Here is a 26626-nt window from a genome sequence, read left to right as displayed (position 1 = left end):
TGTTTGTATTTTTGTTTGTTTAATTTCTGTCTCTCCCATTTACCTGTAAACTCCATGAAGTCACTGTCTTATTCACTATAACTCTAGATCTAGGCAAGTCTTAGCCCATAGTAAAGTTCAGTAAACATTTGTTGAATGGATGATTGAATGAGTGAATCAATCCTGTATTCTTGAAATGCTTTCTCTTCTGTGTGTTATAAATGTAACCAAAAACCATCTTCTTTAAGTACCATGCACTTGATATATTCTCCTTTTATTTCAAATGTATGAAGCCCTTGATGGTGATCTTTAGGTCTCTTTCTCATCTGATTTCTCCTCATCTGACAAGTTCTACTTCCTATGATTTTTTTTCACCTGAATTTATGCAAATCTTTAGACCAATGACAAAAAGGTAAAATTAGTGTTCCTACAAAAAGAAATTAATAAAAGTACCTCTCTCTGCCTCCCTACCTCTCTCCCTCTCCATCTCAAAGCCTACCCTGAAATGTCTCCTCCTTTTGTGCACTCTAACAATGAAGGGTTACTTAACCAAGAAGTGTTATTTTGCCTTGGACCATGTTATCATGATCTTCTTTACCTTCTGTCTTTGTACTTTTGTTCAAGTAATCTGATACACATACACTATTTCTCCTAATTTGTCACCCTATTTCCCTTTCCCTTCAAATCCCTACTTGATTTGTTACTAAATAGAAACCTTTTTATGTAGTCCTTTAAAACTAATCAAAGGACTTTACTCCATTGGTTTATTTAAGCTATAAAATATGTCTTTGTATTATAAATAGGGGAGATGGAGGTGTGCATGTTTCACAGATGAGGAAGCAACAAGTCCAGGGAGGTTAAGCAATAGAGGCGTATACAGTAAATTAGTTTTCGTACTCAGGAGGTATTTCTGGATTTCCTAAAGCCTAACTTGTTCATTTGTTCATGCACTGATTTGATATTCTTTTATGTAATGCTAGTTATATGCCTGTATAAGTAATCTAAAGAGGAAAAGGTACAAATCCTGCCCACCAGGCAAAGCTTGCATCTTATCAGGGAAATAAACATACAAAACAGAAAGTAAGACAAGTTGTAATAAAGTGTTAGTTGTATACTAAAGACAAAGAAGGAATTAGAGAACAAGTGTCAACAAAATATGCTTTAAAAGAAAATGGTAAGGGAAACAGTTATTTTAATGGTCCCTAGATTGTAAGCTCTTACAGCAGTCAAATCTATTCCTGAATTGTAATGGCTGTCTCCAAATTCTGAGATGCTGATCCCTTTGTGTATGACCTGATTGGTCTCTGGAACATTGGGTATCTGTGGGACACCTGAAACTCAGAGCTAGAGCTCGGCAGATATGAATATCAGTATTAACGCGTGCAGCAACTGTTAAAAAAAAAAAAAAAAAAGCCCAGACTTCAGTTAGCGATATGAATGAAGCAGATCTGGTTGAGACTAGGGCAAGTCCGGCCATAGGTTAAAGGTTGAAACTGTGTGTCAAAATTTCAATTTTCATGTGAGACCAAAGGAAGAGATGTTTATTTGGTGTAGGATCTATATTTTCTAAACAATCTAACTTCTACAGTCAGTTTTTTTGAACACCGCAATTACATGGAACTTTGAATAGGAAGTGAGATATGGTAGGTTTATATAGGTTGGAGTGAAATAGCAGCACATCCCAAAGTAATTTGGGCAGAAAATAAAAATATATATGCCGGGCCCCCCTGAGGAGCTGGGAGAAAATGCAGAAATGTTGGACTTCCTCACCTGGATCGTTGCTGATGTTCTCACAAACATTGAGGACTGACAGCTTGGTATGCCAAGCCCTCAGTCTTGGGGCTTGCCCTGTGAAGCTTGTTACTGCAAAGGAGAGGCTAAACCTGCTTATAATTGTGCGTTACAGTCTCCCCCTGAGTACCTTTTCATTGCTGAGATGTGGCCCTCTCTCCTAGCTAAGCCACCTCAGCAGGTGATCTCACTGCCCTTAACCTTGCGTGGGACCTGACTCCCAGGGGTGTAAATCTCCCTAGCATCGCAGGATATGACTCCCAGGGATGAATCTGGACCCAGCATCGTGGGATTGGAACATCTTTTGGACCAAAAAGGGGGTGCTAAGTGAGGCGAAGTAGAGCTTCGGTGGCTGGGAGATTTCAAAAGAAGTTGAGAGGTCACTTTGGTGGACATTCTTATGCCTATATAGATAACACTTTAGGTTTTAATGTATTGGAATAGTTAGAAGTAAATACCTGAAACTACCAAACTCCAACCCAGTAGCCTTGACTTTGAAGATGATTGTATGGCAATGTAGCTTACAAGGGATGACAGTGTGATTGTGAAAACCTTGTGGATCGCAGAAAAATGGGGACCAAAACTAAATGAAAAATACGGTGGGATGGGAGGGGGATAATATGGGTGTTCTTTTTTACTTTTATTTTTTATTCTTACTCTTCTTTCTGGTGTAAGGAAAATGTTAAAAAATAGATTGGAGTGATGAATGCATGACTTATATGATGGAACTGAACAGTTGATTGTACACCATAGTTGATTGCATGGTATGTGACTATATCTCAATAAAACTGAATTGTTTTTTTAAAAAAAAGTGACACTGAAATAAATGGACAACCTAAAAAAAAAAGAAAATAGTATGGTGTAGGACACTGAAGAATGAGTAGGTAGGACATAGCCAGGAAGAAAAAAATGGATCATGGTGTAGGGATGAGTTCATTCTAAGTTGAGGAAATTTAAACAGGCTGGGAGCTAGGAATGAGTTTGTATTGTTTCTAAATTTAAAATAATAGCACTTGAGAATATGAGCTTGCTTAGAGAGTTTGTGTTGAGGATGAATAGGATAAATGAATTGGTGAGATGGTGAAAATTGGTGAGATGGTGAAAATGATGATGATGATACTTCCTTAAATTTGTTGAATGCTTACTATGTACCAGGCAGTATTTTAAGGGCTCTATATATATATACACACACATAATCCTCTCAGCAACCCTCTGAGATAGGTATTATTATTATTATTCCCTTTTATAGTTAAGGAAACTGAGGCTCAGAGAGGATAACATTTGGCCTGGGGTAAAATACGCAGCTGATAAATGGCAAAACAAGGATTCTAATCCAAGAAAGCTGGTTTCAAAGCCTATGCCATGTCCATAATGCTATACTGCCTCTCAACAAATAATAATAACTAATATTTACCATGTCCCAAGTGCTGTTCTATCTCTTTTGCATGAATTAACTCATTTAGCTTATCTTCTGTAGAAGTCATACAACTAGAAGGAGATTAAATGAACACATTTTAGACAGTCTTGATTAAATGTCAAATTAGAGTTTGATCTTGATCTATTTGGCAGAAGAGAACCATTTTAAGTTGTTAATCGAGAACAACATGAGGGGAGAAATATTCTGAAAAACTCATCTACTCCTGTAGAATCAGTTAGGAAAAAAAGACTAGAGAGAGGAAAATGAAATAAAAAGTAATTGCAGTAATTAAACCAGGGTGCAAAATGAAGGTGACAAACTAGATTATTTCTGAGGTTATTAGGGAGAGGCAGTGTTGGCACAGTGGTAAGAGCGTAAGATCGGAAATATTTGAATTTGAATCCAACTTTGCCACTTGCTATGTGCTTGACTTTCAGAAAGTTACTGAACCATTCTGTGCCTCTAGTTTCCTCATGTGTGTAATATTTAACTATTAAATATTAACTATTTCAGAATTACTATGAATGCAGCTACTTAATACTAGTATGATGATGCTGCACCTCGTACTACCACATATTTTATAAACTAACTGTAAGAGATTTCAAAATAAGCATCAGTGAGACTTATGCCTTGCACATAGATGTGTAAGGTTTTGAGGCCAAAAATGGTTTTATAGTGATTAATAATGTGGTAAAAACATAGAATGTGAAGTCAGCAGACAGGTGCAAATCTCAGTTATGCTAAGTTATTGATAAACTTTGCAACCTTGCACAAGTCACATAAAATCTCTTATCCTCAAGTTCCTTATCTTTAAATGAACACGATTCCAATAAGATTTGTTTATCTCATGGAGTAATCACTTGAGATACTATATACATTATTCATTGATATAATAATAAAAATTAGAAAATTGGGTAAAGGACCCAGTCAGTATGGGCATTTATGAGTTTGGTTTTGGATATGTTGAATATGAAGTGACAGTGGGGTTTGCAAGTAGAGAGTTTCCCTAGGCAGTTGAAAATACAAACCCAAAATTTGACCAGAGAAAGCTGGAATTGTTAGCATTAGAAGGGATATGTAAATCCATTAGAGAGAATGATTTCATTGAAAAAAAATATAGTGAGATCATTACTCTGATTGTGAATGTGTGTATGCATGTACATGTAGTTTATTACTATTTTATATGTATATATAATACTGTTTTGTCAGTTTACTGCTTTTCCACATTTAAATTGTAAAGTATTTAAGGGAAGAGGCAACATCTAACCAATAAGTGTAGAAATGTGCTAAACACAAGAGGTACAGAAATTAAGATGAGTGATTATTTTAGTAAATAGAATTTCTCATTTCCAAGTGTTCCAGGTTCTAACCAACTTCCCTTTTTTTGTGTGTCGGGGGCGGGTGTACAGCAAAAAGCATCACAGAATCCACAAAAACAACCCCCCTTACATGGTGAGGTAAGTCACCTTTTCTTTGGAATTTATTGCTATTACAGTGGAAATGAAATGTTTTGTATATGATTATCATGTTTTCAGTGATCAGTATATTGCCTTTTTTTTTTTCTTTTTTCTCCTCCCAAAATGTTACTTAAGAGGAATAAAAAGAAATAGGCCAAGGAGTTTGTCAGAATATATACAGGGGGCTTTTTTTTTTTTTTAATCATCATTTTATTGAGATATATTCACATACCACGCAGTCATACAAAACAAATTGTACTTTCGATTGTTTACAGTACCATTACATAGTTGTACATTCATCACCTAAATCAATCCCTGACACCTTCATTAGCACACACACAAAAATAACAAGAATAATAATTAGAGTGAAAAAGAGCAATTGAAGTAAAAAAGAACACTATGTACCTTTGTCTGTTTGTTTGCTTCCCCTACTTTTCTACACATCCATCCATAAACTAGACAAAGTGGAGTTTGGTCCTTATGGCATTCCCAATCCCACTGTCACCCCTCATAAGCTACATTTTTATACAACTGTCTTCGAGATTCATGGGTTCTGGGTTGTAGTTTAATAGTTTCAGGTATCCACCACCAGCTACCCCAATTCTTTAGAACCTAAAAAAGGTTGTCTAAAGTGTGCGTAAGAGTGCCCACCAGAGTGATCTCTCGGCTCGTTTTGGAATCTCTCTGCCACTGAAGCTTATTTCATTTCCTTTCACATCCCCCTTTTGGTCAAGAAGATGTTCTCCATCCCACGACGCCGGGTCTACATTCCTCCCCGGGAGTCATATTCCACGTTGCCAGGGAGATTCACTTCCCATACAGGGGGCTTTTTAAATCTATACACATCCACCTGGAAATTATGATACTTCTTGTTCCATCCCCCACCAGAGGCATTATCCATCCCCCTTACCCATTTTAGAAGCATACTATGTAATGAGAGAGAATTCAGATTTGTATCTGGCACAGATGAATGTTGCCTTGACATGAAACAAAAAAGACTCTGTACACATAATACTTCAGCTTCAATGGTCACTTCCTAAGTGTTCATATTATTGATTATACTTTGTACACTTTAGTTTTGTGATATTAAGTGGTACATTTTCATTACAAGTTAGAATGTAAAATTAATTACTTAGCCTTTAAAAATTTATGAACCTATTTTGATCTGTTTAAAATGAAACTTATAAGTAGTTGGCTTTCTTATTAATCATTTCCCTTTACCTTTAACTTCATTTCTTCAATTTATGATCATTATTTCCCTAAAAAAAAATGTGTAAAGGCATTATTTGTGTGAATTTGGGCTCAACTTTTTATAAAATAATTTATTTGAAAAAAGCCTAACACAATGGAGCATTACAAGCATCAATTTTCAACACAGTGTTTTTAAAGGACAAGTATTACTGGTATGGGGAAATGTTATCATCTGAAATGTTTTGAATAAAACGTTTTGAATAAAAGGTTTTTAAAAGTCTTATTGAACATAAAACTACTTTTTGTTTATTCATATGAGAACATTATGCATTGGTATACCTGAAAGATTCACGTAAGTTCTTCAGTTGCCTTTTCTTCACGTGGTAATAATTCGGTACAAACCTTTGATAATCAAAGTTTGATAAGTTTAATACACTCTTCCTTTTTTACCCCAACATTTCCTTCTTGGTGGTTCTGGGGTAATTCATTATCCAAAAACAAGCTCCTCGGGAAAAGAAAATGTACAGTTTTTAAATTTTCAATTATAGTCTTGTTTGGTCGGAGAAGGGAAATGAAGAGATGCCTAGACTAGAAATCATGACCCTTGGATTTATCATTTAATTTGTCACTGGCTTACTAAATGACCACAAATTTTTTATGTTATTGCTACACCTATACTTCAACTTTCTCTTCTATGAGCAGAGAATAATAATTCCTGTTCCTTCCTTGCTTTAGAAGGTTTTTAAGCAATAAGATCATTTTTGAAGTTGCTTGAACTCTTCAGAAGAAAATCAGTACTCAGAATCAACTTACTACCTATCATGGTGCATGAATAATTCCACATGATTGTCAATGTGGTCTGTATGTCAACATCTTCACAAGTATGTGTTAATGTCTCTTTCCTTGTGTGTGAGATGCATTGTGTGTGTGCATATAGTTTGTTTTTGACATTGCTTCATTTTTCTCCACCTCTCCAGTGTCCCTTCCCATCCAGAAGGTCTCAACATACTGATGATAGTGCCTTGTTAGTGGTAAGATCCTTGCACAAAATGGAGTTTTACATTGCTGGGTCTAGAGATTGAAGAACAGTTATTGTGCTTTTCACTCAGAAATGATCTAAATACCATAAAACATGATGAGCAGTGTTTCTAAATTCTTTACAAATAGCTACAGCTGTTTCCCTACATTACCACTCATGATTTACCTAGTGCTCCAGAGTTCTGCAGCTATGATTCAATTACCTATGTCAGTGCTCCCAAAAATAAAACATTTACATTGAGAATAATATTGGCTTTTGTATGTGTATGTGTTCAGCCTAACTTAATATTAGTTTGTTTTTTAAATGTTGCTTCTAATTCCAGGTGCTCTTAACTTTATTAATCATTAATTAGGCCTATGAGTCACCTGTGTCAAATGAATTCCCTTACTCCTTGCTGTTAATTATGGAACTGTATATTTGGCATCCTATTTTGTTATCTATTTTAAGCTACTGAACATCTGATCTTTGTTTTTAAATACTTACATCTCAAGATTATCCCTGCATGCCCACTTTTTAAACTCAAGAATACCTTAACCTGAATGTTATCTACTGATCGTTTTTAACATTGACTTACGTTTATTGCCTGTTTTGTCAGCTGAAAATAAGTATAACATGGGAGATTTATTGAAAGTCTTACTTTTCTCAGCCTTGTAAGAGAATTCTGATCATTTATAGAATTGCTTTTCCTATCATGTTTTATGTTATTTTTTCACAGTAGTATTGAAAACTAGCAGTTAGAAAATCTAGTGTCTTTAGCATTTCCTGCTTTATGTAACTGCTGGTAACTTGCTGCCATTGTGCATACTGCTACATGAATTGCATGCTTCAGCAAGAGATTTCGGTTACATGAACTTCCATTTTCTGTTAAAATTTCTTTGTATCCTACAATCATCATTTCCTTTGAGATAGGTGAAGCACATTTTAACTGGGCAGTCTTCTAGATGAATACAACCATGAACCCCTGGAGTTTTAGTGGGAGTTAATTGGCATGAGAAGCAAATAATAAATCATTTTAATTCATGCAGAAAAATATTGAGAGACACTGATAGTCCAGATATATCACCAAAATTATCTCATGCACTCCTCACAGCAACCTCAAGAGGTAGGCAGTTTTGTCGCCATCTTACAAATGATTACTGATGCATAGAATGGTTAAATGACTTATCCAAGGTCATGACTAATAAGTGCAAGACTGCGTTCAAATCTAGATCTGGCTGACTTGGGAATCTGTACTCTTAAACACTTTGCTGTATGTCTTCCCATATTGTAACTGAAACAGTTTAGAAAACTGAAGATGAGATTTAGTAACACATGTCGTCTCAGTGCCCAGATTTTCTTGTCAAGGAAAAGGTGGAATTTGAAAAAAAAAATGCAAAACTTATTCAACGTGCAATTTGAAATGGCCTTCAGCCGTGTGTCAAAATATGTATTCCTGTGTTTTAGTTGTAAGCTTACATGTCTGATCTAAGTAAGATGGCCTTTAAAAGAAAGGACCATGTTCACATATTTCTTTGTATGCCAAATAGTGCCCAGCACTGTGCAAGAAAAAAAGTCGTGTTCTTAATCATACCTCTGATCTGCTCAAAACTACACTTAAAGGGTTTCATTTTGCCCTTAGAATAAAGTCCAAACTTCTTATCATGACCTACAACCTCCTGCATGTTCTGGCTGCTGTCTACCCCTCCAGTCTTATCTCGGGGCTCCCACTGTACCAACATTTTTTCAGCTCTTCAAATATGGCAAGTTCTTTCCAAATGCTGTTTACTCTGCATGGAATGACTTTCCCTCCCTGAATATACTCCTTGGTTAATTCCTCCTCACCTGCCAGGTATTAGCTTAAGTGTCACATCTTTACAATACCCTTTCTTTACCCTCCCTCCAACCAAATTTATGTTCTCTAGTTTTTTCCCCCCAACTCAGTACTTTTATTTGGGTGTTTATTGTTTTATATCTCTCCCTTATTAGCCTACTAGACTGTAAGCTTCTTCGGCATAGAGATATTAACTGTTGTCTTTATCTTTGTATACTCAGTCCCTACCATAGTTCCTGGTATAAATTAGGTGTTCAATAAATATTTCTTGAATGAACACATGAAACTGTTCATTAAATTGGTTTGTGGTGAAAAGGTCTCTTGATATCACAAGATAAATCCTTAATTTGATTTAAAGACCTTGAAAGTAGGATTTGAAGTAAATTTGAATAACAAGTAATAGCAGTCACACTGATATTAGAGCCGCCCTTCAAGCTCCTGTTGCTTTCATCCAATATCCCATCTGCATTACAAGAGTTCTCTAAGGTCATTTCACTTCCTCTTCCCTCAATTCCTTTTTTCCCTCTTTGCCAACAAAATGGCTTTAAGCCATCCTATATATGTTTGAGATTGGCAGTAATTCCAGTACTTTTCATTAAGATGAGTCCCAAGAAATCTGAACAGGTAAAGCTACACAGTGTGTTACTGTTGTAATAGTCTTGTTCTTTGATACCTTTATTTCTTTACTTGCTTTGCTGCCTTTAGGTAGCTTATGTTGCAAAAATTTTTCTATCACATATTATGCATTACATGCTTTTTCATCAAAGAAAGAGATATAGATAGCTAACCGTAATTCAAAATAAAGCTATATTTGTTTATTAACCTTTGCATTCCTTTTCCTAAATGCTTATTTGTGTTCTTGTTTGTTTATCCCATGATACAGACAACTGTGATATTAGTTTAATTTTTCAAAATTATTTAACTTATGAAGACTTTAATATCTTTAAGCTTTTGATATTTTCATTTATTTGCTTTAACAGGCAAAATTTTATTCACTACATACCCTTTGTGAAAGTTTTATCTTCTGATTTCCATTCCCCACCAAATTGTCATGTTTTGAGCAGCTCTTACCTGTAATCAAAATTCTATACAGTAGATTCTAACACTTAATATCTTTAACTTACCCTTATTCTCAGAATTCTTGTTGATATGACATTAATTGCGAAAGCAGATGTGTTCAGTATATTGATAGCTTTATGTAAGTGTTTGAAGTGTCCTAGAAGGAACCCTTTCTGAGAGTTATTTATTGTATTGATTGGTGAGAGGGTAAAGGACTCAAGGAAAAGGGAAATTCCACCTTCCCTTCTTATGGGTCATTTGGACTTTCGCAGAGGCAGAATGAAATGCTGGTTACTCCTTAAAGTGTGATGCGGAATCCTCATGGCTTGTCTTCTCATGTCAGAACTATTAAATTGAATTGTAATAAATCTGATTTGGATTAATATTGAGAAAATATTCATGGTAGTTCTGCTCAGTTAAAATTAGCTTAGACTGGGTTTTTCTCTCTTCTGTCATAAGAATAGCACGGGAATCATTTATTTCTAAGGCTGTTTTTGCTAAAGACTATGATGTTCTTAGTTTTATTTCTGCATAAATGGTAGGAAATTGTTTTTCATAAATTATGCCTCTCATTTCTTGATTAATGTGGTAGGTATAAAGAATATTTTGAATTATATAGGTAGAAAACCTTTTATAAATTATGGCATTTTCCCCTCAAATATTCTCTTTCTGCCTTACAGTATTTTGGTAAATCATTTGAAAGTTTGTCAGTGGCCTTTCCTTTCCTAATTTTACTGACCAGGTCTACCTGCCTGACATTTTGCTAACATAAATGCTGCCTTCTGTTTCTTCTCTTTCTCTTTTGAAATTTAGTCGCTGTCAGGGTTTAATCAAGTGGGCTGTGCTGCTACCCTGCCTCATTCTTCTGCCTTCAAGCCTATTAAGGTATCTCTTGTTATTGTAATTCATCAGGAAATTTGGTGGGAGGCCTACAGAGGGAGGTCTTAAATTTTCTATTGGATTGGTCTAACAGCAACCTAAAATCTCAGATTGCAGGAAATATACCTAAATTTACGAAACCATTTGGATGTACTCTTTTTTTCCCTTGTATTCTGTTTACATTTCAGCAGTTATACACTATATTTGGGCATGATTTTATTTCTTTTACTGCTTAACCAGGCTTAAAGGTTGAGTTCATGTAAGTTTCTGTGATCATTCTTAACCCTTTTTTGCTCTCTAGTTGTCTAAGCCTTCTCAATTATAGTTAATGGCCCCAGAGTGATTTGAGCTAATTATTTTAGTATTCTAGAATGCAAATCACTGAGATTTAGTTTCAATAAAAGAACATTTTAGAAATCATCATTTACACATTCCCTCTATTCTGGCTGTTTTTTCATTACACCCAACTGTATATTGTTTGTTGCTGTTCCTGGTGGTAGAAAACATTCACTGCTGTTTGGTGTTATTTCAGTTCTTTCTTCTCATCTAATAAAGTTGCCATATTAACTTTGTCCTTTTATTCCCTAATATGTTTAGATTCTTAATATCACTCCTCCTACTAAAAGGTCTTGTCCTATTTTTAAAGTATTTTTCCTCTATATCTGGAATAATATTTACTTTTAATGTTCTTCCTATTTGTACCATTGGTCTTGAACAAGTCTTTGTTTAGCTAACTGGCTTTCCTTTCCTATCTCACATTCCTTGAAAATAAGGATGGTCTTTACTTTTATTTCCTTAAAAATATATCCAGCTTTTGCTTCATTTGCCTGTCCATTCTTTTTACTAATTCCTGATGCTATTGTTTTATATTAAATTTCTTGGGTAAATTTCCTTTTCTTTGCAACACCCTAAACTTAGGTTTATTTGCATTTATAAACTTGATGAACATGTTGTCGTGTTTTTTAATGAAGATGTAACACATTACTTTACTCAAGAGGGAAACTTACATTTAGTCTTAATTCTCAGCCTGCAAGTGTCAAACCAAGGAATCATTACTGGAAAATGTTTCCAATCAGTCTAAAAATTTACTCGACAACCTGACTTCTATTTATTTTTTTTTTAGCATTTGAATTTCCCTGTCTTCATTAATTTCATTTGACCCAACTCTAAGTAGAGATAGAAGATTTCTAAAAATACTGATAGGATTAAAAAAAAAAAGGGCATGGATCAAGTGTGCTTTTCTGTGTGTGTGTCTGTGTGTGTGTGTGTGTGTGTGTGTGTGTGTGTTGTTAGCTTTAAGGTCACTATGTTCAGAAATGTATCTTTATCATATTTATAAAGCTATAACGTACTTAAATTATTGAGTATAATTAGATGTCAAGCCTGAAAAATTATTGATAATGTTATTCTAGCTTTTCTTAGTTCTCCCCTGCCAAGTGTTCAACATCTTTAACCCAACCAATGAACTTTTTTTTAATTAGCTTTACTTCTCTCTGCCTCTCTTTCTCTCCCTCACTCCCTCCCTCTCTGCCTCTCTTTCCTCTTAATCCCCTTCCCCCTTCCTCTCCCCTTCCCTCTCCCTGTCCCCCCTCCCCCACCTCGTAAGCTTTAGTTTGGTTTAACTAGCTCTGCCTCCTTTTTACAGTTTCTTTGGTTGAGGCATTGAAAACATCTTGGACTCAAATACTAGTTTGGAAAATATATCTATCATCTCTTAAACACTTTTTTCCCTAACTGAAATTAAGAAATCTCCATCACTCCTTCTTAAAGCATTAAATTTTATTCTCCAAAGGAAAAAAAATACTTAAGAAATTATTCCAGGAAAAGTCTTATTAAAGCGAGGTTTTGTTCTCTCTTTCCTATACATTTTTCAATAAAATTTTCTGCCTTAGGTTGATGATTGCTTTTCACAGTCTAAGGAAAGACCTGTTAGATAATGAGACTATCTTTATACAATGTATTACATAAGCCTTTTTATATTCTACACAATTAGGTTAAAAAAAAAGTTGCCTTTTTAAAAACTTTGAAATTTATTTTACCAGGTACTCATATCTAGATTTAGTTTTTGAAGAGGAGTTGGCTGTTTTTTTCTTTCATAATCCCAAAGTTACTGTAAGTGTGCAAAATATCTCTTCTTGAATAATAATTAACACATCTGTTTTTCCACAGACTGATGACAAATCTAATGCCTCATCAGGTTCACCTACAGCAGAAACAGGTAATAAACACAGAGGCACAGTTAACCCCATGAGGATTACATTTCCTTATGAGGGTTTTCCTGATAGTTACTTCTTAGGTAACTGTGGCTTCTTTTTCTGAGATGGGAAAACAAGCACAAAACTGGGAACTTCCTGTAGATTTTCCATTTTTTATTTCAACTGGTTGTTCAGCCATTTGTTATAAACAAGTGCGCATGCGCTATGAAGGCTATTGATTTGCACTATATTAATATTCATTCTTCTTTTACTGTTACACCAAAAATAACAGACAATTAAAACCAGGTATAAGCAACCTCCCCCTTTCATGCTTACTTTTCTGTCCCATGTTTTTTTTATTAATAGAATTATAATTTTATATTGTTGCCATGTTTAATTTTATGTTTTCTTTACTTTCTATTTATTGAAATTTTGTGGTGTTTATGACTGCTGTTTTTAATTTTCTTTCTATCTCCCTTAATTTTATTTTGCTTTTCTATGCTGATTTAGTTCATCATTCCCCTGTATATTCTTTTCCTGCTGCTGCTATCCCGAGAAATCAGCCCCAACGTCCTGAAAGCTTCCTTTTCCGAGCAGCTGTCAGGGCAGAAACAAATAAAGGTAGGTGAAGTGATTACAAAAGGGGAGAGACTTTGTGCAATGCCATTAACTGTGACATGCTTTTAAATTTCTAAACAGATCCTTGGCAAAGCTTTAAACTTACTGCATTTGTCTGTGATCTCACTGACTTTAAAGGAAGAGAATCTTATTCGAGTTTGTTAGGATTTCAGTAGCACCTGAAAGCAGGTTATAGAGTATTTGAACAAATAAAATGCTCTTTCAAGGCTCTAAAGAACCTTCCTCCTCTCTGTTAGAAGCTCTTTTTTCAGACTTTTCTGTGTTGATAAAAACTGTTTTCAGTGTTCTAAAAAAAACGAATCAGTAATTTTTTAAAAATCTTTTAAAGTCTCAGGTTCTTTTATTTTATATGACAAATTTTTGCCTGGTTTCCCTAGGAGAAGTTACCTGGAAATGATAATAAACATTCAAGTCCTTTAAAATGTAACTGATAGACACACTCATAGTAAGATTTAAAAATCAAGCCAGAGACAAACTGTTGGTGGGGGTGTCAATTAGTATGGAAAACTGCATTATCTACTAAATTTGAACATTTCTGTACCCAATGATCATCAGTTTTACTTTCAGAAATGTATACATGTGTATGCCAAAATGTGTACTTGTGTGCACAAAAACAAGTACAAAAATATGCATTGTAGCATGTTCATAATAGTCCCAAACTGAAGAAAACCCAAATGGCTATCAAAAATACAAGGGATAAATTATATTTGTATAATGGAATTCTATAGGGCAATGAAAAGGAACACATTACCATACACAACAACATGGATAAATCTCAAAAACACAATATTGATCAAAAGAAGTCAGACACAAGAGAGAGGAAGAAGATGGCAGCATAGAGAAGAGTGGAAGTTAGTTAGTCCCCCTGGAACAACTAATAAACAACCAGGAACAACTAGTAAATAATCTGGACTAACTGCTGGGGGACAAACGTGACTGCCCACACATCGTACACCAATCTGGATTGGGAGGAATGCCTGAGATCACAGCATAAAATCTAAATAAAAACTGTGGACCCAAGCCAGAAGCCGTCTCCCCCCATGGCAGCCCAAATTGCAAAACCTCACTGTAGTAGAAAGCAACACTCTCTGAATAAGCAAATATACCTCAGTCCAGCTTCAACTGGGGTTTGAATTAACAAATGCGGACTGCTGAATTCAAGCTACAAATCCCCAACAAGCAGACAGAGGCTTTTAATGGCAGCTGACGTTAAAGAGACGTAAAACTTCTCTGTCCCGAGATGGGGAGCCCAGAGGACCAGGTGCTATCTCTGGCCATTGGGAGAAACTGGGGTGGGGGGGTGGGGGGGGGCGTGGACTGGTTCTGAAAGAGGGCTTTCTCTCCCTTTTCTCTCTCTCAACCCAAGAAGCTCAGTGGAGAAAGCCTCAGCAATTTTCAGTTTGCAGCGTTCTGACCCAGACAAGGGTGGAGATAGCAGAGTCACAGAGGCAAAGAACCTATTTAAATGCAGATGATAACTCCCTGGGGGGTGTTCTTCCCTGAGAGGAAGGAGGTGGTGCTCAGCTCTATTACAGGCCTTCCATTCAGAACCAGACCCCAGAGCCTGGGGGAAAGCAACCAAAACAGAAAGTAAATGGGACACACCTCCTTAACCAGTCAGGAGCAACAGGTTGACAGGCACCATCTGCTGGGCAGGTTATGAAAAGCACAGCGGCTTGAGACCTCACAGGGTGTGTCAGTCTTCTAAGACACACCCTCAGGGAAACCTGATACTGAATATTGCCTCCTTCTGAGACCAGATACCATACTTGTCTGGGAAAATTTGATTGGGGTAACCAAGGAAACCAGATGCCTAGACAACGGAAAACTACAACCTACACTGTGCTAGTTTGCTAATGCTGCCGGAATGCAAAGCACCAGAGATTGATTGGCTTTTAAAAAAGGGTGTTTATTTGGTTACACAGTTACAGTCTTAAGGCCATAAAGTGTCCAAGGTAACTCATCCACAATTGGGTGCCTTCACTGGAGGATGGCCAATGAGGTCTGGAAAACCTCCGTTAGCTGGGGAGGCATGTGGCTGAGGTCTGCTCAGAGTTCTGGTTTCAAAATGGCTTTCTTCCAGGACGTTCCTCTCTAGGCTTCAGCTTCTCTCCAAAATGTCACTCTCAGTTGCTCTTGGGACGTCTTCAAACTGTCTCTCATCTGCAGCTACTCTCTCAGCTTTCTGTGCCTTCTTCAAAGTGTCCCTCTTGGCTGTAGCAAGTTCACTCCTCTGTATGAGCTTATATAGTACCCCAGTAAACTCATCAAGGCCCATGCTGAATGGGTGGGGCCACACCTCCATGGAAATCATCTAATCAGAGTTATCACCTACAGTTGGGTGGGTCACCTCTCCAGGGAAACACTGATTGAGTGACTTACAATCTAATCAACACTAATAACGCCTGCCCCCACAAGATTACATCAAAGAACATGGCGTTTTGGGGGACATAATACATCTAAACCAGGACATACACTAAGAAAAATGAAGTTATGGCCCAGTCAAAGGAACAAACTTACACTTCAGCTGAGATACAGGAATTTAAACAACTAATGCTAAATCAATTAAAAAAGTTTAGGGAAGATATGGCAAAAAGGGTGAAGCATATAATGAAAACACTGGGCAAACATAAGGTAGAAATCGAAAGTTCAAAAAAATGACTGGCAGTATCCATAGAAATGAAAGGCACAATACAAGAGATGAAAGACACAATGGAGACATACAACAGCAGATCTCAAGAGGCAGAAGAAAACACACAGGAACTGGAGAACAAGACACCTGAAATCCTACACACAAAAGAACAGATAGGTTAAAGAATGGAAAAATATGAGCAGTATCTCAGGGAATTGAATGACAACATGAATGTACATGTCATGTGTGTCCCAGAAGGAGAAGAGCAGGGTAAAGGGGCAGAAGCAATAATAGAGGAAATAATCAATGAAAATTTCCCATCTCTTATGAAAGACATAAAATTACGGATCCAAGTAGCCCAGCATACCCCAAACAGACTAGATCTGAATAGGCCTATGCCAAGATGTTTAATAATCAGATTATCAAACGTCAAAGACAAAGAGAAAATCCTAAAAGCAGCAAGAGAAAAGCAATCCATCACATACAAAGGAAGCTTGATAAGACTATGTGCAGATTTCTCAATAGAAACCTTGGAGGCAAGAAGGAAGTGGGGTGATATATTTAAGATACTGAAAGAGAAAAACCACTAACCAAGAATCCTATATCCGGCAAAACTGTCCTTCAAATATAAGGGAGAATTTAAAATATTCTCTGACAGACAGAGAATTTGTGAACAAGATACCTGCTCTATAGGAAATACTAAAGGGAGCATTACAGACAGGTAGGAAAAGACAGGAGTGAGAGGTTTGGAACATAGTTTTGGGTGGTGGTAGCACAGCAATGTAAATACACTGAATAAAGATGACTGTGAGTATGGTTGAAAGAGGAAGGTTAGGAGTGTGTGGGACATCAGAACAAAAGTGGAAGATAAAGACTGGGACTGTATAACTCTGAAACCTAGAGGGCTTAACAATTGTGATAAAATGTACAAATATGTTTTTTCATGAGGGAGAATGTCTTAGTTTGCTAATGCTGCAGAATGCAAAACACCAGAGATGGACTGGCTTTTATAAAAAGGGGGTTTATTTGGCTATACAGTTACAGTCTTAAGGCCATAAAGTGTCCAAGGTAACACATCAGTAATCAGGTACCTTCACTGGAGGATGGCAAATGGCGTCCGGAAAACCTCTGTAAGCTGGGAAGGCACGTGGCTGGCGTCTGCTCCAAAGTTCTGGTTTCAAAATGGCTTTCTCCCAGGACATTCCTCTCTAGCAAGCTTGCTCTTCTTCAAAACGTCACTCACAGCTGCACTCCCTTCAGTCTCTTTGAGTCAGCACATTTATATGGCTCCACTGATCAAGGCCCACCCCGAATGGGCGGGGCCACACCTCCGTGGAAATATCCCATCAGTTATCATCTACAGTTGGGTGGGGCATATCTCCAAATCCAAACATTCCAACTTAATCCCCACTATTATGTCTGCCCCACAAGATTGCATCAAAGAATATGGCTTTTTCTGGGGGACATAATACATTCAAACTGGCACAGAGAACAAATGAATGTCAACATTGCAAGATGTTAAAAATAGGGTGGGATTGGGGGGAAAATACAATCAATGCAAACTAGAGACTGTAATTAACAGAAACATTGTATTATGCCTTCTTTAATGTAACGAAGGCAATATACCAAAGCTAAATGCATATAAGAGGGGGACATAAGGGAGGGGTATGGGACTCTTGGCATTGGTGATGTTGTCTGACTCTTTAGTCTAGTTTGATGCTGTCTTTCCTTTTGTTGTGTCCTAGCTGTCATTTTTTTTTTCTCTCTTTTTTCCTTTTCTTTTGTCTCTCTGCTTTCTATGATTCTGCCTCCTTCTTTGTGGAAGAAATGGAGATGTCCTTATATAGATAGTGGTGATGGTGATGAATACATAAATACATTACTATACAGGGAACCAAGAATTGTTTACTTAGGACAGAATGTATGGTATGTGAACAAAACCGTCTTAAAAAAAAATGAGTTGATGAAGAAATCTTGAGGGCACTATATTGAGTGAAATAAGACAGACACATAAGGACAAATATTGCAGGGTCTCACTGATATGAACTGATTATAATATGTAAACTCATAGACATGAAATATAAGTTACCAGGATATAGAATGAGGCTAAAGAATGGGGAGCGGTTGCTTATTTTATGAGCAGAATGTTCAACTAGGGTGAACTTAACTGTTTGGAAATGGACAGAGGTGATTGTAGCACATTGTGAGAGTGAGAATAACTAACAGTGCTGAATGGTGCGTGAATGTGGCGGAAAGAGGAAGCTCAGAGTTATATATGTCACCAGAAGGAAAGTTGGAGGTTAAAAGATGGGAATGTATAAAACTGTGAATCTTGTGGTGGACAATGTCCGCGATTAACTATAGAAATATTAGAAATCTCTTTCATGAACTAGAACAAATGTGTGACAATATAACTAGAATAATAGAGAGGCATATAGGGAAAAAATATACCTATTGCAAACTATATACTACAGTTAGTAATATTATAACATTCTTTCATCAACAGCATCAACAGTAACAATTTTACTATACCGATACGATGAGTCAATAATGGGGGGGTGGTTAGGGGTATGGGAGGATTTGAGTTTGTTTTTTTTTTTTTTTTTTTTTTGGTCATTTCTTTTCTGGAGTAATGAAAATGTAGGAACAATCTCAATTTAAAAAAAGGACATGGAAAAAAAAGTCAGGCACAAAAGAATAAGTACAGTATGGTTTCATTTGTAGAGAGCTCAAAAATAGAGAAAACTTATCTGTGGTGTTAGAAGTCAGTAGTAACCTTTGGGTACTGATTGGGACAGAGAATTAGAGGGGCTTCTGGGTATTGACGATATTAAATTTATGATTTGGTTGTATTTTTTTATGATAATTGAGCTGTATGCCTACTATTTGTATTCTGTACATATGTTAGTTTTCAATGTTTTTCAATTAAAGATGTAATCAAACAAACAAAAGTAGTTGAGCCAGACTGGTAACAGACATTTGGTAGTTTTTGTACTTTTCTCCCTATTATTGTGTATATTTGAAATTTTCCATAATAAAATCTTTTTTAAAAAGTCAAGCCAGAAAATAGAAAGTGCTGTGCTTGTAAGGATACTGATCAGACAGACTCACGTATTTGTCTATCACTAGCACCTTTCTCTCTTACACATTTATATTTTTCTAGGTCATCCTTCACCCTTTTTTTCATCATCTGCTCCTACCACTGATTCTACAGATTCTATAACAAGACAGAATTCAAGACAACGAGAAGAAGAGCTGGAATTAATAGATCAACTACGAAAAGTTTGTACATTTCCTTTGAATTACACTTTTTAAATAATATTGTTATAATCCATAATCCTGACATCACTTATTTATTTGGCATTTAATTTTCAGTGGAATCATCAAGTGCCTATTGTATAAAATTTATTTTACATTAAATTTTGCTCTTAAGAAAATTATTTTCAACTGTTTACTAAGAAAATGAGCTGGGTTATTCCATATAGTTTACTTCTTGGCCCTACTCATTAAAATTTTTTTTTTCCTTTTCTTTCTGCTTCACATTTTAAAAAATCTTATAAAAGTAATATTTTTAGATGTATTTACACGCACATACCCATATACACACTTACATGTATATGATTGGCTCTTTATTTTATTTTGGAATTGAAAGATATTCCAGTTTTTTTATCAGAAACTATAAATGGATTTCTGCCAAACTGGACTACTGTGGATCAGATGCCATACATATATATTAGATCTCCCTAAATTATTGACTTAGGATAGACAGATAAAATAGGTATTGTGGTTCTTATTACTGCTTTTTATCTTGATTTCTAATGCAATATATCCCATTGTAACTCCATTACGTCCTATGTATCAACCACGTTCCAATTAATGTTATTACTTGTTTTCTTTTCTTCTAGCATATTGAGTACCGGTTGAAGGTATCTCTGCCTTGTGATCTTGGAGCAGCTCTAACCGATGGTGTTGTTCTTTGCCATTTGGCCAATCATGTGAGGCCTCGATCTGTCCCAAGCATTCATGTTCCCTCACCAGCTGTAGTAAGTTTATAATGCTAAGAAATGTTTGGTTATTCATCAGCTGTGTATTAAGCACAGTAGCAGGCATTGTGCTGGATGCTAGAGATACAAATATGAATGGAGTCCAGTTTCTTCCTGAGTCTCAGAGGAAAAGTCAACATGTAAACAAAAAATTATAGGCATGCAATAAATGTTAGGAGAAGTCTACTATAGGTGTGCTATAGGCATACAAAAAAGGGACCGCTTAACTCTGCCTGGAGGGTTCAGGGAATCCTTCCAGAAAAGATAAAATTTGAGTTAATTCTTGATATATGAGTAGGAATTTGCCAGCGGTACAGAGAGGAAGGTAGACATTTCTGGCATAGGAAATAGTATTCCTAAATTCAAAAGCTATGAAAGATCATGGCACATTCAAGGAATTCTTAAGTTGTTCAGAATGGATCATACACAGGGTATAGTGGTGCAGGGCAGGGAATGAACCTAGAGAGGTATGCTATGCAAGGGCCATGTTACAAGGGCCTCGTGTACCTTATCAAGGAGTTAGAAGTTTATCCTACTGTAGACAGTGAGAAAATGCTGAAAGAATTTAAGGAGGGGGGGGTAATATGATTATAATCACAGTTTAAAATGATCGTTCTAGCTGCTAAGAGATTGATAGGTAGATTGGAGGTGATAAAACTAGAGGAAAGGGCCCATCTAAGGCTGTTGCATTAGTCCAGGCTAGACACAAATAACTTAAATTAGGACAAGGGGAGCCAGGATGGGGAGAGGGGATAGGCGGAGAAGATTAATTCAGCGATGGAATTGACATGACCTAGCGACCAACCTCAGGTGGAAAATGAGGAAGAATATGCATTCACAATGGCTGGCAGGTTTTCTTTAGACTGATGGTCAGATCTGGTCCTCATTAATCAAGATTGTAACACGTAAGAGAAAGAGCAGGCTTTGGATTGACACACCTCTTCTATTTTTCCTTCAAATTTTATTATGAAAATTTTCATTCCTGCAGAAAAATTGAAAGAATGCAAAGAACACTTGAAGTCCCTATTTCCATTTGACATTTATTACATTTTCCCATACTAGCTTCATCTGTATAATTTAAAGGTTGCAGATATTAGAACACATTATCCCCCTAAGTATTTCAGCCTGCATTTCCTAAAACTAGAGACATTTCCTTTATAATCGTAACAAAGAAAATATAACAATAATTTCATAATATCAGATATCCAGTCCATGTCTTAGGCCAGATTTCCCAGAAACAGAGCCTGAGAGGGGTTTTTGGGTACCTGTAATTAATTGAAGGAGTTCTCTCAGAAGATTGGGAGTGAGGGAAGCAATATAGGGAAGGGGACGGAGCAGTTAGTCATTACCTACAGGCTGTGGGGAAGGGGAAGGGTTTTTGCCTCCTGGGCCCACTGGCCTAGGGCAGTTCTCCAGTGAAGGAGACAACTATGTGCCATTAACAGCCAACAGGAAATGGGGAGGCAGGGAATGAGGGTGGATGCACATACTAGGTAAAGGGAAATTGGATGAGGCACCAACATCATCCATGTGAAGTTATATTCAAATTTCCTTAGTTCGAAGAGTATTTTTTGTACTGCTCTCCCCTCCCCACAGCATGCGTGTGTGTGTGTGTGTGTGTGTGTGTGCGTGCACACACACACACACACACACACAGAGGATATAATCAAAGTTCCCACATTGCATTTGATTGTAATACAACCCCTCCTTTGATGATGAATGAATATTGTGCATTTATAACATGCTTAACAACGTCTATCCTTTTGAAAATGGTTTTGCCCTCATCTCATTCTCTCGTCATTTGTTGTTATTTAGCAGGCAGTGCCTGACACAAATTCTGTACTCAAAATGAATTTGAGTCTAGGCCTGGAGATTGCCACTCTGGACATTCATCTTGTTGCTTCTGCAGATGCAAGTCCTTTGTCCCTCTTAAGAATCTTATTTTCTTCCAATTATAAGAGTTTTCTTAATCAAAGTTTCTGTTATTGTCATTCCCGTCTAGCACGTCTAAAAATAGTCATGCATTTGCTTCTTAGGGAAATAGATAAACACTTTTTATTTAGTGACCTCAGAAAACAGGCATTCAGTTTTCAGTAGAAAAGACAGGGAAGAATTATAGCACTACCAAAGTCAACTGTGCTCCCAAAGACTCAAAAGACTTGGGTTTGGTCCTAAACATGGCAATTAAGAATAGGAATTGACACGCTGTTTGGCAAATGCCAGTGAGGGAATAATTTATTCAGTTTGCATTCTTCCCAGTTTCTGTCAACTGAATTAAGATAATTTTTTTTCTTTCTTTCTTTCTTTTTTTTTTTAAAGAACATATCTTTAAGCATATCTTCTTCATTTTCAGGGGGACAATATTTAGGTAGTAACTAGGAGCAAATGTGCAGAAAATAGAATTTGAGAGTAAAGATGACTGAGCTTCTTTACTCTCTGATCACCATACCACAGTGCCTTCCATTTAAGAATGTAAAATATGTATAGGAAAATGAAAATTATCTTATAAATATTTAATCACTTAGAGAAATGAAACACATGGACATTCTTGCTACTCAAAGAAATATGGGTATACTATGATATTAGAGCATAAAAAACTTGCTAGTGAAATTAAAAACAAAACTTACTGACTCCGATATTTATTGAATACCCTCCCTGTGCAGGCATTCTGCCAGGCACAAAAGGTCAGAGATAAGTTACAAGTGGTTCAGGCTCTAAAACCATGCATTATGTCATTTGAAGCTCTGGAAAAGCTTTGGGGGATAGCAAGTTCCTACAAGATTTGACTTGTAAAAATCATGAGTCCTTTTGCACTCCAGAGTGATGGGGAGTTTACACCCCTCTGTTCATTTGACTAGCAGTCCTGTTGGAAGCATCTTGAGCAGGGATTCCTAACCTGGAGTTCATGGACTCCTAGTGCTTCAGGCCTCCACGAACTTCCTAAAATTGTGTGTACATGTGTTCTTCTAAAGAGTAGATTCACAACTTTATCAGAATACAAGGAGTTGTGTCTAATTACAAACCACTGACCTGGAATTTAGATAAATGCTAAGAGAGGGCAGGAGTGAGTGGAGAAATAAATGGTCCCCCACTCTTCTTCCCCGTCATCAACCAGAAATCTGCTCTGAAGGATAAATCTCAGAGGAAATTTCATATCCCACCCTTCACCTTATCTGTCTTAGGGTGCTAGCGTCATGTATATGATGCTGAGTCAGATCCTGTGATCATTATTCTGAGCTTTCCTTTCTTTTCTTTTTGTCTGAGATAGTGATTCCTAGACCAGTTTTTTTTTTATTCATTTTTTATTTCATTTTATTGAGACATATTCACATACCACGCAGTCATACGAAACAAATCGTACATTCGATTGTTTACAGTACCATTACATAGTTGTACATTCATCACCTAAATCAATCCCTGACACCTTCATTAGCACACACACAAAAATAACAAGAATAATAATTAGAGTGAAAAAGAGCAATTGAAGTAAAAAAGAACACTGGGTACCTTTGTCTGTTTGTTTGTTTGTTTTCTTCCCCTATTTTTCTATTCACCCATCCATAAACTAGACAAAGTGGAGTGTGGCCTAGACCAGTTTTTAACTTAGCAACATGAGCTCTATCCTTTTACCCTTTTGCAAAGACACAAAGTTGTTTTTCTGCTTAGGACATCAAACCCATTTCACTCTGGGTCTTCCATTGGTCTTGGCATCTGAACAGTAGAGTTTCAGAAATTTAGGGTTCCTTCTTTTGTAGAGCAAAACACCTTGTTCCCATTCTTTTCTTAAAGTCTCTTTCATCTATGGTACTCCTGTAGGCACACAGTACCCGCCTTTTCTCCCAAAGTCACATTAGGATCCCAACCTTTTTAGCTAAGGTCCCTTTATAAGAATAAAAGCTAGTTTTATTGTTTTTGCTTTCATGTCTACAAGGTCGAAAGGGAAACTGATAAAAGGGGGGAGGGAATTTCTAGACAATGAAGGATTCTCCTGAGTGAAAAGCAGTTGCCTGTGGTTTTCTTGAAGTTAAGCCCTTGTTCTTTCACCACAGTACCTTTTTTTTGCGTCAGTTCACCTTACCTCCCTATTAAATAGCCAGGAATTAAGAAAGACACAACATCCCTAGACCAATGAACAACTTGCTCTTTCAACTCCTTCACTTTTTTTTCTATTTTCAAATGTGTTTTTTATTCACTATTTTTGGTAACTTATAAATAACTGTTTCCACTATAGAAAAGGATGTATATGAATTTTCCGAAATCATCTTCAACAGAGCAAAAACTTAGGGAAAAAACAGTCTGAATACTGGAATTCAGTTCTTTATAGAAAGACCCTGGTTAAAAAAATAAATAAATAAAAATAAAAATAAAAAAAATAGAAACAGAAAACAAGGGGTAGAACAAAAAAAAAAAAAAAGGCAAGAAAAAGAAACAGGATTAGGATAAGAATTCATTGCATCTCTTCAACTTTCTCCTTGTTCCCCTTGTCTTCAGACCTTCCAGGGGGCCTCCTTGCTTCTCTCCTTCAGGAAAGAGATTCTAGTTTCTCGGCCACCTTTTTAACATTATCATTTTTGCCTGGGCCTTCTTTCTTCTCTCTTGCATTCTTCAAACTTTGTTTTGAATTTCTGTGCACGTTTTGGCATTAATGAACCAGATGGCCAGCAGCTCTGGCTTGGGGTACTAGTTAGTGAGGTCAGCATGTGTGTCCCAGACCCAGGCCCCAGTCGCAGCTCACCTGTGACTTCAGCTCTTGCAGCAATGTGATGTAGTGATCGGCGCAGATCTTCAGGGTCTTGCCTCTTCTCCTTGTGCTTCAGGAACTTGACATCCCCTGTGCCTCACTCCTTCCACTCTGGGAGGTTGTTCTCTGAAGTAAACCAGAACAGCTTTGCCTACATTTTAAAAAATTATTCATCTTCCTCCAACTTTTTGGTTTCTTTCTTTGAAAGACAGATGATAGTCCCAAGCTGGGGGGTTGTGATGGTTTGTCTGCATTCTCGGTGGAGGTGTCATGGTTCTCACGAGTGTCCTTGGCAGCCGCCAGGGGGCAGTGGCAGGGTTGACTCGGTCCTTGCTGGCTCCATGGCATCTCTGCAGCTGGTCACAGCTCCTTCCCTCCAAATCTCGACTCTTTTACTTTTAAAAAGTGGAAGAGAAAGAGCCCAACTCCAGTGTGAATAATCCCCATGATTGTTTTTTTCCTTCTGTTAAATAGAGCATGATTTTACTAATTAAGTTTCACTGTTTTTTTGTTTTGTTTTGTTTTTTACCAGAGTTCTAGAACTTGGCATAGGCAAGAAAAGGGTGCCCTCCATAGAAACCTAATTCCTGTCCTCTGTCTGACTAGTTTTTCAATTTGAAATTTGAAAATTATTATTGCTTTCCTCCCTACCATTCTTCTTGTTGCCTTTATATATTTTATGACAAACCCAATCCTAGCCTCACTATATTTCTCATATCAAGATGACAGTACTTTCTTCCGCTATTACTTGTTTCCCCTCTTCTCCTGACAGAGTATTATTAAATTTCAATTTTTGAATAAACACAGATATTTACAAGTGACCTTTTTTCTCCAGAGATAGTGCAGGATTCCGTCTGGTTACCATTGTAAAAACTTGAGATCAGATTCCCTCCTAACATTTGACTTCCAAGCCTGATACTTGAATGTATTGGAAACCAACTAATGAATTGGTCCAACTGAGGCTGTTAACCATTCTGGGATATGGAATTCATATTTCTTCCTTATGTTATATCCCATAGTAATCCCATGATTATATCCCATGATACAGTTCCTTGTTTCTTGTCATTAGAGATCTTTTCAGAAAAATAAGCTTACTAGTTAATAATTTGAGAAATTTCCTATGGGAAATTTTCACTCTTTGGAAAATAAGTTCTTTGACCCAAACTTTTACAGTTCAAATGTTTAAAAAAAAACTTAAGTTTGCCATTGAGTGGCAACATGATGAATCTATAGGCTAGTCATGAACCTTGCAAGACTGTTTTTTTTTTAAAAAAATTACCTTCTTTTAAAAAACTAAAGGGAAATAAACCTAAGTGTTAACTGTGATTATATTTGAATGATGTGGCTGTGGATAATTAATTTTCTTGCTACTTTTCCAAATTTTCCTTAGCATATGTTGCTTTAAAATGGAAAGAGAATTATTAAAATACTATCCCGCTCTAATTTCTCTAACATTTGCCTTACAGAATCAAAGCCAAATGACTAGCATAGGGGTCAGCCAAATACTGCCTACAGTCCAGCCACACTATTTATGTAAATAAAGTTTTATTAGAACACAGCTTCAATTATTTATTTACATATTTACATATTGTCTATGGCCGCTATCAAGCAGAGTAATTATGACAGAGATAATGTGGCCCTCAAGTCTAAAATATTTATTACCTGATCCTTTAAGAAAAGGTTTGCTGACCCTGGTCTACAGTGTTATAATTTTATGAAATAATTGGCAAAGTTTTTTAAAATTGGCCAATTAA

General features: G+C 36.5%; 1 protein-coding gene and 1 pseudogene across 1 annotated transcript in view; one reads left to right on the top strand and one right to left on the bottom strand.

Annotated features, from left to right (window-relative positions):
• LRCH3 (leucine rich repeats and calponin homology domain containing 3) overlaps positions 1-26626 on the top strand; it is a 209431-nt gene that overhangs the window by 171871 nt on the left and 10934 nt on the right. The window contains 7 exon segments of the mRNA XM_037837445.1: positions 4597-4644; positions 6813-6866; positions 10557-10628; positions 12792-12840; positions 13328-13438; positions 19252-19370; positions 19994-20131. Coding sequence (XP_037693373.1) covers positions 4597-4644; positions 6813-6866; positions 10557-10628; positions 12792-12840; positions 13328-13438; positions 19252-19370; positions 19994-20131 — 591 coding nt within the window.
• Positions 24654-25220, bottom strand: LOC119509809 (annotated as a pseudogene).

Source organism: Choloepus didactylus, chromosome 1, assembly GCF_015220235.1.
Source record: "Choloepus didactylus isolate mChoDid1 chromosome 1, mChoDid1.pri, whole genome shotgun sequence".
Taxonomy (NCBI): Eukaryota; Metazoa; Chordata; class Mammalia; order Pilosa; family Megalonychidae; genus Choloepus; species Choloepus didactylus.
Note: the sequence above shows the minus strand (reverse complement) of the source record. Positions and strands in the feature narration are given on the sequence as shown.